General features: G+C 42.6%; 1 protein-coding gene across 1 annotated transcript in view; it reads left to right on the forward strand.

Annotated features, from left to right (window-relative positions):
• The window catches only part of phactr2 (phosphatase and actin regulator 2), a 48,515-nt gene that overhangs the window by 18,126 nt on the left and 17,531 nt on the right, over nt 1–12,858 (forward strand). Inside the window, 3 exon segments of the mRNA XM_046357272.1 lie at nt 1,879–2,046; nt 7,381–7,455; nt 7,939–8,079. Coding sequence (XP_046213228.1) covers nt 1,879–2,046; nt 7,381–7,455; nt 7,939–8,079 — 384 coding nt within the window.

The following is a 12,858-nucleotide window of genomic DNA, read 5'->3' on the forward strand; positions in this document are numbered from 1 at the left end:
TGAGTTGTTCTTGAGATGGTTAGGGTTTCTGTCCCACCATGTTTTTTAAAACACCTTTCTTTAATTCAAGTTTAATAAATCATCCTTGGGTATTAAGTGTTTTTTTTCCTGAACAAGGATGTGCTCCTTCAGCAATCAAAACAAACATCAAACATACTATAATAATTGCATTTGTAGAGCGCTTTTCATTTAAAGACATAAATCACAAAGCTCCTTAAATTGAGAGCTACCATTAAATGGAGAAAGAAATGGAATTAAAGGGCTAAAAAACTTAAAGTAAGAAATTAAAAGATTGCAAGCAGCCTCGTATTATACAAGATACATACATTTAATAAAGGAGGCGACATGGACAAAATAATAACTTGAAACGAATGTATAAGACTGTTGTGGTATCTGTTGATGTGGTATCTGTTGTCAATCACATTAAGCGAAATCCAGTTTGAAGAAGTGTTTCTTTAGCTCAGACCTCAAGGCAGTGGTTGTCTGGGGCATGCGGAGACAGCAAAAAATGCTCAGTGACCCATTGTTTTTAGGTGCGTCTTTGGAACTGCAAGGAGTCATTGATAATTTGACCGGCATGAACGTGAAGACTGTTTGGGGCTGAAGAGTTCACTGAGGTATTGGGGACCAGAGGAATTGGGGGTTATGAAGAAGAGGGAGTCTGGGGTTGTGTTTATGTTCTCGTGGAATTGGATGTTGCATTTCCTGATTAGGAAAGGAATGGGGCCTAAGACGAAGCATTGGGGGACGCCACAGATAATCGCTGAGGCGACGATTCCACTTCTTAATCTTAATCTTTTCAAATAAGTAGGTGGACAATCTTCCACTGTCCTCTGTGGTAGCAATGTTTTATGTATGTATGGATGGATGGATGGTGCGGAGAAAACAACATTCAGCAGGCATGAGCCATGGAACCTCCCTATTCCTGAGAAGTGAGGCATGAGGAAACGCCACACCTCTTTTTTTTTACCCCCTCCAGCCTTAGCATTCCAGCCTGTTCCCATTCCCCTGGCTTCTTACTTTCAAAAAGGAATGGAAAGGATTAGGGAAGGACATGAATCTGGTTGCTAAGGCCAAGTACAGCAACAAATGGGGTTATCAAAAGGTTTTATCTGCTCTTTTGCTTTGCTATGGAGGTTATGATTTGTTTAGCAAAGAAGATATGTTATTAAATGCAACAGAGTTGGGTTAATTGTTGACAAAATGATTGCCCTATAAAATCTAATTAAAGTCATGAGAAAGTACATGTTTATTTCTGATGCATACTGAAGTGAATTCACCATTGTGCAACATCCGCTTTCTCATATTGTGTTTAGTAATTCTTAAAGCATAGTGTTGCAAATGGAGGGTCGATTACCGGTAACTTTCAAAGTTTACCAGTAAACTACAGGAATTTCGAAAACATACAGGATTTTATGGAATTTTCGTAACATATCAAGTATATTTATTTATTTATTTTACTGTGTCAATATGTTTTTGTAAATGTTTTGATGCCAAACTGGTGGCAGTTGTGAAAAAAGTGTGTTGTGAAAAAAAGTGTATTAGTTGGAAGAGTTGCAAAGTTAATAGAAAATTATGCCATTGTTGATTTAAATGTTTTTTCATTAATTAGGCTCTTTTCCTTTGAACCTTTGGTCTATTTACTAGAAACCCATGGACAATATGTACACAGATATAAGGATTAATAAATATGTTTTTGTAATTCAAATATATTGCCAAAGTTACCATAGATTACCTGTTAATTACCACAATTATAGAAAGTTCCGATAACTTGGTAAATTACCGGTAGTTTTGCAACCCTATGTTCCACGTAGGAATGAACAGGGCTAAGTAAGTATGTTTTCTGATCAGGTGTGTCCTTGTGTGATTTCCCCACAGTTGATGGACTGGAAAAAGCATCTCTGTCCAACTGTGATGTTGTGGTGGGCAGCACCCAGACTCCTCCACTGAAGCAGAAGGGGAAGCTCTCCACTATAGGGAAGATCTTCAAACCCTGGAAATGGCGCAAGAAGAAAACCAGTGACAAGTTTCAGGACCTATCCAAAGGTACGTCTGAAGTTTCCTGGTCACATACTGTTTTATTATGCTGTAGCCAACTATTCCTTTGTTGCCACGCCATATGTTTTCATGCTAACATGAAACTTGTTCTATTCACTATCCCCTGAAATTACCCCCCACACACACACACACACACAAAGCCATTTGTTTGTATCTTGCATGACGCTGAAATGCCTGGCAAGCTACATAGTGTGAATACCTTAACTAATGTAAATCTTGTGATATTGACAATTTACATTTATGTAAAGATCTCGAGCGATAGAATATAGGCTGGCTATGGGCAGGTTTGAAATGAATTCGGTGCTGCCAAAGAATAGAAGTGTGATCATGGGTTTAATTTCTCAAGCATCCTCCACTGTCTGTACTATGTAACACAGAACTAAATGAAGTGATATCTGATCATCATATGCAGTCATGTTGAGCTCTTCATGTCATTCTAGACCTGGCTTCAAATAATTTTAGTTTTCTTTAAAATACTTTCACCATTTGATGGAGCCTGTCTGGGTGGGGTTTACATTGTTGGTTCTAACCCATTTGTTCCATTGTGCCAGGCAAGCTCAACCAAGTGCAGCTGTTTGAAAGAAAACCAATACTATTTGAACCTAGGTCTGTTGGCTGGTAGTGGAAAGGACTTCTCAGGTTCAACTCTTGGTGTGATAATTGTTTTTAGAACACAAATGCTCTCCATTAGCTGTGTTACAGTGGAAGTGATTGTCTGGCAGCATCTCATTTGAACAAAAGCAGCTTTTTGCTTTTGCATGGCTAAAGTGTTGGATGGCTGTATCTGGGCCGCCATCTATGCCAGCCTATCGAAATATCTGTCACATGCAAGGTGGTATAAAATCCAACCTTCTCGTGTAACTAGTATGAGTGAAACTTTATGCTTAAAGTCAGTTACTATTTCTATGGAAAACTAGAAGAACTAGGACTAAATTAAAGTTGTAAGCAGATTACATTATATAAAGGCTTCAGAATGCTTGAGAATACTCCTCTGGTGTGGACTGAAGAATAGTCATACCTAGGACTGTTGCGGTGACCGTATTACCGCCACACCGGCAGTCATGAGTCATGACCGCAGTAAAATTCCACTTGACCCTTGAGTCACTGTAATCTCCTTTTATGCACTCTGGACATGCTTTGGTAGTACCCAACTCACTAATGACCGTCAGGTCGCTAATGGCCTGATACTCAGCACTCTATTGTCCCTCAAACCACTCTGACATCAATGCAAATGCCATTAAAAATCACATCAAACACTTATCATCAAAACAGTATCATGCTTTTAAAACTCACTTCACTGTGATCGATCAATTTGAAGACAGAAGTTCAACAACAGGTTGAAACTGAGTGGAAAACACGGTCATTGTGAATCTCGTTTCAAAGCCTAATACAACTAAATGGACAGCACTTTCTAAGGGGATGATTAATTCAAAACACCCAAAATAGCCTAGTAATAGGGCATTTTTAAAAATATTTTCATAATTAATAGACTGACATTACCCCTAGCTACAGAATATCTCACCACTGTGCGTTTCCCTCTCTCTCCTTTCTCGAGCGTGCAGAGAGGGGGGCTGTCAATAGTTTAATGAAATGTTTTCTTGCGAAAAAAAGTTACTATCAATATTCCCTAACTGATTTGACTTTGTTTCCCAAATGACGCTGCAGGAACAGGGTTGGACAGCCCATGGCATACAGAGTTTGGGCGGGAAAAACCTGTCGCACAGCGAGAGGCTCCATGCTCCTCAAACAGTGGAGTGAAATAGGTGTTCCTCCTTTTGATGGTTGCCACTATATTTAGTTTTCATCTGCTCATATTAAGCACATGCTTCACTATAATACCAGAGTAGCCTACCCTGCATGATTGAAAAACAGGCTACGGGAAAACGGCCTCCATTCTCCATTCAAGTGCATGTGGATGACATCTCTTTTTCCCCTATACCTGTTTTTGCCCATTTTATAATGGGCCATTCTAAATCGAAACAACTTTGACATATTAGTAAAGACAAGATTACATTTAGAATAGTCTGATGGGTGAAATATGGTCACTAGTGGTTAGAGCGTTGGACCAGTAACCGGAAGGTCGCAAGTTCAAACCCTCAAGCTGATAAGGTACAAATCTGTCGTTCTGCCCCTGAACAGGCAGTTAACCCACTGTTCCTAGGCCGTCATTGAAAATAAGAATTTCTTCTTAACCGACTTGCCTAGTTAAATAAAGGTGAAAAAAAGAGAAGAGTGTGTGCAACCTGAGGCAAGGAACAGAGTGCAAGCTTTTTTTGTGACTTTCTCACGTCTTCAATAGCCTATAGTCGCACCATGCAGTCCCATATACATTCTAAGGTTTGTCTCCCCTCTTCAAAGGGGGAGACACTCTAGACCAAAACTGCTACAGACCTATATCTATCCTACCCTGCCTTTTCTAAAGTCTTCGAAAGCCAAGTTAACAAACAGATCACTGACCATTTTGAATCGCACCTTACCTTCTCCGCTATGCAATCTGGTTTCCCGAGCTGGTCATGGGTGTACCTCAGCCATGCTCAAGGTCCTAAACGATATCACAACCGGCATCGATAAAAGCCAATACTGTGCAGCTGTATACATCGACCTGGCCAAGGCTTTCGACTCTGTCAATCACCACATTCATATCGGCAGACTCGACAGCCTTGGTTTCTCAAATGACTGCCTCGCCTGGTTCACCAACGACTTCTCAGACATAGTTCAGTGTGTCAAATCGGAGGGCCTGTTGTCCGGACCTCTGGCAGTCTCTATGGGGCTGCCACAGGGTTCAATTCTCGGGCTGACTTTGTTCTCTGTATACATCAATGATGTCGCTCTTGCTGCTGGTGATTCTCTGATCCACGTCTATGCAGAAGACACGATACGTCTGGCCCTTCTTTGGACACTGTGTTAACTTCATTGGGCTAGAGGGCAGCATTTTCACTTTTGGATGAAAAGCGTGCCCAGAGTAAATTGCCTGCTACTCAGTCCCAGATGCTAATAAAAAGCGTCTGCTAAATGGCATATATTATTATTATTATTATTATTATATTATTATTAGTAGTATTGGATATAAAACACTCTGAAGTTTCTAAAACGGTTTGACTGATGTCTGTGAGTATAACAGAACTCATATGCCAGGCAAAAACCTGAGAAAGAAAATCAAGCCAGGAAGTGGGAATTCTGAGGTTTGATTTTTTTCAACTCCGCCCCTATTGAAGATACAGTGGGATATTAGTCATCTTGCACTTCCTAAAGCTTCCCCTAGATGTCAACATTCTTTAGAACACTGTTTCAGGCTTCTACTGTGAAGGGAGGCTGAATGAGAGGGGAATGAGTTAGATGTCTGGCAGAGAGCCACGGGCTCGTGACGAACGGTCATGTTAGCTCACGTTCCATTACTTTTCTACAGACAAAGGAATTCTCCGGTTGGGACATCATTGTAGATTTATGTTAAAAACATCCTAAAGATTGATTCTATGCATCGTTTGACATGTTTCTATGGACTGTAACGGAACTTTTTGGACGTTTTCGTTGTAATTGATGTATTGTGTAACATGAAGTCCTATGAGTGTCATCTGATGAAGATCATCAAAGGTTTGTGATGAATTTTTATCTATATTTCTGCTTATTCTGACTCCTCTCTTTGGCTGGAAAAATGGCTGTGTTTTCTGTGACTTGGTGGTGACCTAACATAATCGTTTGTGGAGCTTTCGCTGTAAACGCCTTTCTGAAATCCGACACTGTGGCTGGATTAACGAGAATATTATCTTTAAAATGGTGCCTAATAATTGTATATTTCAGAAATGTGATTTATGAGATTTCTGTTGTTTGAATTTGGCGCCCTGCAATTTCACTGGCTGCTGGCGAGGAGTTCCGTGGAACCCCGTTCCCAGACAGGTTAACTAACCTCCATACGAGCTTCAATGCCATACAACTCTCATTCCGTGGCCTACAACTGCTCTTAAATGCAGGTAAAACTAAATGCATGCTCTTCAACCAATCGCTGCCCACACCTGCCCGCCCGCCCAGCATCACTACTCTGGACGGTTCTGACTTAGAATATGTGAACAACTACAAATACCTAGGTGTTTGGTTAGACTGTAAACTCTCCTTCCAGACTCAAATTAAGCATCTCCAATCCAAAATTAAATCTAGAATCGGCTTCCTATTTCGCAACAAAGCATCCTTCACTCATGCTGCCAAACACACCCTCGTAAAACTGACTATCCTACCGATCCTTGACTTAGACTATTTTGTAAATTACATTGCTGATCTCAGTGCCATCCGTTTTGTCACCAAAGCCCCATATACTACCAACCACTGCAAACTGTATGCTCTCGTTGGCTGGCCCTCGCTTCATATTAGTCACCAAACCCACTGGCTCCAGGTCATCTATAAGTCTTTGCTAGGTAAAGCCCTGCCTTATCTCAGCTCACTGGTCACCATAGCAGCACCCACCCGTAGCACGCGCTCCAGCAGGTATATCTCACTGTTCACCCCCAAAGCCAATTCCTTCTTTGGCTGCCTTTCCTTCCAGTTCTCTGCTGCCAATTACTAGAACGAACTGCAAATACCACTGAATCTGGAGACTCATATCTCCCTCACTAGCTTTAAGCACCAGCTGTCAGAGCAGCTCACAGATCACTGCACCTGTACATATCCCATCTGTAAATAGCCCATCCAACTACCTCATCCCCCATACTGTTATTTATTTTGCTCCTTTGCACCCCAGTATCTCTACTTGCACACACACCTTCTGCACATCGATCACTCCAGTGTTTAATTGCTATATTGTAATTATATTGCCACCATGGCCTATTTATTGCTTTACCTCCCTTATCCTACCTCATTTGCACACACTGTTTATAGACTTTTTATATTGTATATTTGACTGCGTGTTTGTTCCATGTGTAACTCTTTGTTGTTGCTTGTGTCGCACTGCTTTGATTTATCTTGGCTAGGTCGCAGTTGTAAATGAGAACTTGTTCTCAACTATCCTACCTGGTTAAATAAAGGTTAAATAAAGGTTAAATAAATAAAACATGATAGAGAATCGGAGTTCCATAAAGCCTTCGAGGGATCATAATTTACATATTTAATAGGCTTACTTTCCCGACTGCATCATGGAACCATTTCCCTAAGCCGTTCATCTTTCACATGGCCTGTTGTAATTGATTCCTCTGTGTCATAGTTCCTGTACTTTTATTTAGTGTGTGTGGGGGGGGGGCAGAGCGGGTAATATCCTCCCCTGTCATTGCAAAAGGCATAGAATTAATGACTGCATCTGGTCAATGATTAACAACTCTGCCATGCTCATCTCCATAGTTCTGGAGAGGAAAATCTCCACGAGGCAAAGTCGAGAGGAGCTGATAAGAAGAGGCGTTCTCATTCCCGATCAAGGTGAGTTATGGCGGGAAAATGTATGAAATCTAACAGTGTGCTAAGTGTTCCATTTGTTTATTATAGTATTGAGTAGAAGTCCCGCCCCAAACCCCCGTTTTCCTCTACGTCATCAGGAAGTTGAATACCACCTGATGTTAGCTGTTGCTACGATGGGGAAGAAACCCAAACTGCAGTTCCATCTAAGTTGTTTGTGTCCTCCTGGTACACTGTACTGTAGTCCCCTCTCATGCATTGTTTAACACCAATGTAACATTACCTCAAATCTGCGTCAAGGAAGGATAATGTCATTTTGTTCTTAGGGGAGCTAATCTAATGGTAAATGTCTCGAGATGGAAGCCTCCTTTCTTCTTACATTCCTTGTGTGTACTGTATAATTAATGGATGTAGTAAAATAGCTGTCAGTTAAATGTCAGGTAATGTCAGCTAAAATGTACCCCATTCTCACCCTTTGCTAACTCTTAAATGTTTCATTTGCACCAGAGGAGCCAGTGAACTCTGAGAATCTAAATGGCCATGCAACGCCTAGTGTGGGGTCAGATGAGGTCAAAGTTGACATGGAGTCTCCGCAAACACCTTTGGAGGAGAAGACAAAAGGGTCGGAGAATGCTGAGGACAAAGCAGGTATACTGGAATGCTTTGAACATGTCTGTCTGCAAGCAGGCCAAAGCTAAATGAAATGGCATGGTCTAAATCCATTCGGTGAGCTCCAATTGAATGTGTCCACTAGCGCTTCCTATTTTGGCTTTGACCTCCAAGCAGGAGTCTGAACAGAGCAATAACTCATCCACTAATGGTCAATATCACCCTTTTAGACCTGCAGGAGTATTGCCATCTGAAGCTTTTTAAGTGTTGTGGGGGTTCCTCAATTCAATTTTTCCATCCCATATCTATTAACACGTCTCCATTGCTGTTGATCTTTTAGCAGTAGCCCCTGACTGATAGGCATAATGCTGCACACTCCAGCAGAATGTATCCAGATACACCTATGTTAAGTCCCTTTGACAGTCAGATAGGGAAACGATAGAGCAGAAATCCCCTATTCTTCAGCCCTGCAAACAAAAGGAGGCTGTCACTTCTGCAATGATCAAAGGCCCTCAGTACTCTACTGACCATAACAAGATGGGCCTCTGGAGCCAGAGCTCTGGCCTCTTCAGATCAATAGTAAGCCAATCTACTGCTGGGGCGGCAGGTAGCCTAGTGGTTAGAGCGTTGGGCCAGTAACCAAAATGTTGCTAGATCAAATCCCCAAGCTGACAAGGTAAAAATCTGTCATTCTGAACAAGGCAGTTAACCCACTGTTCCTAGGCCATCATTGAAAATAAGAATATGTTCTTAACTGACTTGCCTAGTTAAATAAAGGTTAAATAAAAAATAATCCTGCTGCCCACTTAATACTGCTGACCAAAGACAAACTGGGATGACCTGCTCTCTGTTGGAGAGAGCTCTAGCTCTGTCCAACAACACATTCAGAGTGGTTCAGCAAGACTGATTCAAATGAGGCCTCAGTTCATTATGGAGCCATTTGGCGCCCTGTCAGGGCAGATACCCGGACAATGTCTCATCTAAAGTGCCCGGGCACTGAGGGCAATAATCTGTTACTTTATTGAAGGCAGCAGGAGCTTGGTCGTGATGAGAATAATGTAAAGAGGAATGATCCTACTCTATAAGGTATACTTTATTAGTCCATACTAGATGGACATTCATCTTCTGCTTTTTTCCCCAACCCTTCCGAAATAGATAGATGTACATATATTTTGTGTACCGGTACCATTCAAAAGTTTGGACACACCCACTCATTCAAGGGTTTTTCTTTATTTTTTACTATTTTCTACATTGTAGAATAATAGTGAAGACATCAAAACTATGAAATAACACATATGGAATCATGTAATAACCAAACAAGTTTTAAACAAATCAAAATATATTTTATATTTGAGATTCTTCAAAGTAGCCACCCTTTGCCTTGATGACATATTTGCACACTCTTGGCATTCTCTTAACCAGCTTAAGCTGGAATTCTTTCCCAACAGTCTTGAAGGAATTACCACATATGAGCACTTGTTGGTTGTTTTTCCTTCACTCTGCGGTCCAACTCATCCCAAACCATCTCAATTGGGTTGAGGTCGGGTGATTGTGGAGGCCAGGTCATATGATGCAGCATCATCACTCTCCTTCTTGGTCAAATAGCCCTTACACAGCCTGTATGTGTGTTGGGTCATTGTCCTGTTGAAAAACAAATGATAGTTCCACAAAGCTCAAACCAGATGGGTTGGTGTATTGCTGCAGAATGCTGTGGTTGCCATGCTGGTTAAGTGTAGATGCAGTCACCAAAGCCCCACATACCACCCACCACTGCGAAATGTATGCTCTCGTTGGCTGGCCCTCGCTTCATATTAGTTTCCAAACCCACTGGCTCCAGGTCATCTATAAGTCTTTGCTAGGTAAAGCCCTGCCTTATCTCAGCTCACTGGTTACCATAGCAGCACCCACCCGTAGCACGTGCTCCAGCAGGTATATTTCACTGGTCACCCCCAAAGCCAATTCCTCCTTTGGCCGCCTTTCCTTCCAGTTCTCTGCTGCCAATGACTGGAACGAACTGCAAAAATCACTGAAGCTGGAGACTCATATCTCTCTCACGAGCTTTAAGCACCAGCTATCAGAGCAGCTCACAGATCACTGCACTTGGACATAGCCCATCTGTAAATAGCCTATCAAACTACCTCATCCCCATACTGTTATCTATTTCATTTATTTTTGCTCCTGTGCACCCCAGTATCTCTACTTGTACACTCATCTTCTGCACATTTATCACTCCAGTGTTTAATTCCTATATTGTAATTATTTTGCCACTATGGCCTATTTATTGCCTTACCTCTGGTATCCTACCTCATTTGCACACACTGTATGTAGACTTTTTTTTCTCTACTGTATTATTGACTGTATATTGTGTTTATTCCATGTGTAACTGTGTTGTTGTTTGTGTCGCACAGCTTTGCTTTATCTTGGCCAGGTCGCAGTTGTAAATGAGAACTTGTTCTCAACTATCCTACCTGGTTAAATAAAGGTGAAATAAAATAAAAATACATACATACATACATACATACATACATACATACATACATACATACATACATACATACATACATACATACATACATACATACATACATACATACATACATACATACATACATACATACATACATACATACTGTGGCAAAGAAGGGGGTCGAGTGATAAGTGGCAGATATGTGAGAGCAGAGCTAGTAAACGGGCTCTGCCCGATCACTAAAATGGCCACCCCTGTCAGAACTACAGATCACAAAATGGCCGACCGCCAAAACTACAAGTCCCAGAAGCAAGGGGAACCCTCAGAAGGTGGAGCCGACTCACAGATAAAGGGTCAAGAGAAACCAGGAAGAGGAAGAGAGAGGGCTGGAAGGAGCTATGAACAATAGAGAAAGAGACTATAGAGATTGGCTGGATTTACCGTGTATGAGCTGGATTGTTTGGACTTACCTGTTGGCGTTTGGACCTGGACCTACCGAGAACCCGATTCGTGTACCGAACCCTGCTATCCTTGACCTCGCCTAAGGCCTGGGTGGACCAGGACGGAGAAACAAACACACAGGTACTGTCCTGTTCGAAAGAACTCTCATTCTTGGGTGATTTGGTGACAGTTTACCACTTAGTTTGTGACAAACGCTCCTAACCTTGAAGAGGTTTGCCACACGTGGTGGAGGATGCGGGCATGGACTAACATACCACTGGTTAGATAGAAGGAAAAAATAAATAAATGTTCAGTTAGCACTCCAAGGGGAGTCAGGTTTTTTTTTGTTTTGGCTTTGTTTGGTTAGGACAGTCTTTCAGGAAAATGAGTATGGAGGGAGCCATACAGGCCCTGTTACAAGCGGCGGCAGCCCAACAAGAGGCAACTAGAGCTCAACAAATAGTTCATCAGGATGCAATGCGAATGTATCAGGACACGTTACAGATCCAGCATCGCACCAACCAGCTGCTCATAGAAGAGCAAGAGAGAAACACCCGGGAGTTAAGAGAAGGCCTAAAGGGGCTAGCGGACCAAATTGGGACTCAATTACCAGCTGCAAATACCCAGAGGGCCAATCATTTTCTTCAAAAAATGACAGCGCAGGATGATGTGGAAGCATATCTTACTACCACCTTCGAAAGGACGGCAGAGAGGGAGAAGTGGCCGAAAGAAGAATGGGCAGGGCTTCTGGCACCATACCTGGCAGGGGACGCTCAAAAAGCGTATTTCGACCTGGAGTTGAAAGAAGCACAGGATTACGATAAACTAAAGGGGAGATCCTGACTAGACTGGGAGTGACAGATACCGTGAGGGCACACCGCTTCCACCAGTGGTCCTACCGACCGGGACAACCCCCACGAACACAGATGTTCGACTTGATTCACCTGGCACGGAAATGGTTGCGACCAGAGACCCGGTCATCCGCCGAGATTGTCGAGACCATCGTACTCAACCAGTTTCAGCGAGGTCTACCCCAAGAAGTGAGACGATGGGTTGGCCAGAACGAGGTATTTTCCGCCGACCATCTCGTGGGCCTGGTTGAACGGTATTGTACGGCAAGAACAGCTGAGCATGCACAGGAGGAAAGATTCCCGTTCCCCAGGCATGGGCGAACCAGCGGACAGGGTAAGGCTGTCCCAACATATAGAGGGGGAAGAGAGCAGCGTGTGGCCATGAGGAAAGAATCAGATTCAGGCCAAGACACTAAGGGAAAAAACGGAAACCGGGACTGGGTGTCGAGGGGTCTCCCCGAACCCCTATTATCTGTTACAATTGTAATCAACCAGGACATATTGCAGCTTATTGCCCTATTAAAGAAGAGCCAATGCAATGTAACCTCGGTGAAAATGAAGATGATATACGGTATGCATGTCCTGTTGTAACCACTGTACTTGAAAGATCAAGAAACAAACATATGTGCAGGGTGAAGATTGAAGGGAAAGAGGTTGAAGCACTGCTGGATTCCGGCAGTATGCTAACCCTGGTCGTTGCAGGCCTAGTGCCGAATCATAAACTGGATACAAGACAGGATATCAGTGTTACATGCATTCATGGGGATACCCGTCTGTACCCCACGGCCTTAGTGAGCATACAAACAGAGGACGGTCTGCTGGATTATGAGGTCGGCGTGGTCCCAAAGATGCCATATGATGTAATATTGGGTAGAGACTTTCCTAACTTTGCGAAGTTAGGCCACAAGAATGGCATATTTGAGAATCCAACAACCCTGACCAAGCAGGAAGAAGCATGGGGGCTTCAACCAAAGCCAAGAAAAGAGGTCTCCCAGGGGACAACATCACAGGTGCTAGTAGGGGAGGAGGAGGATGAAGTGACAAACCTCGCTGATGACG

This window comes from Oncorhynchus gorbuscha, linkage group LG07 (assembly GCF_021184085.1).
Source record: "Oncorhynchus gorbuscha isolate QuinsamMale2020 ecotype Even-year linkage group LG07, OgorEven_v1.0, whole genome shotgun sequence".
NCBI lineage: Eukaryota > Metazoa > Chordata > Actinopteri > Salmoniformes > Salmonidae > Oncorhynchus > Oncorhynchus gorbuscha.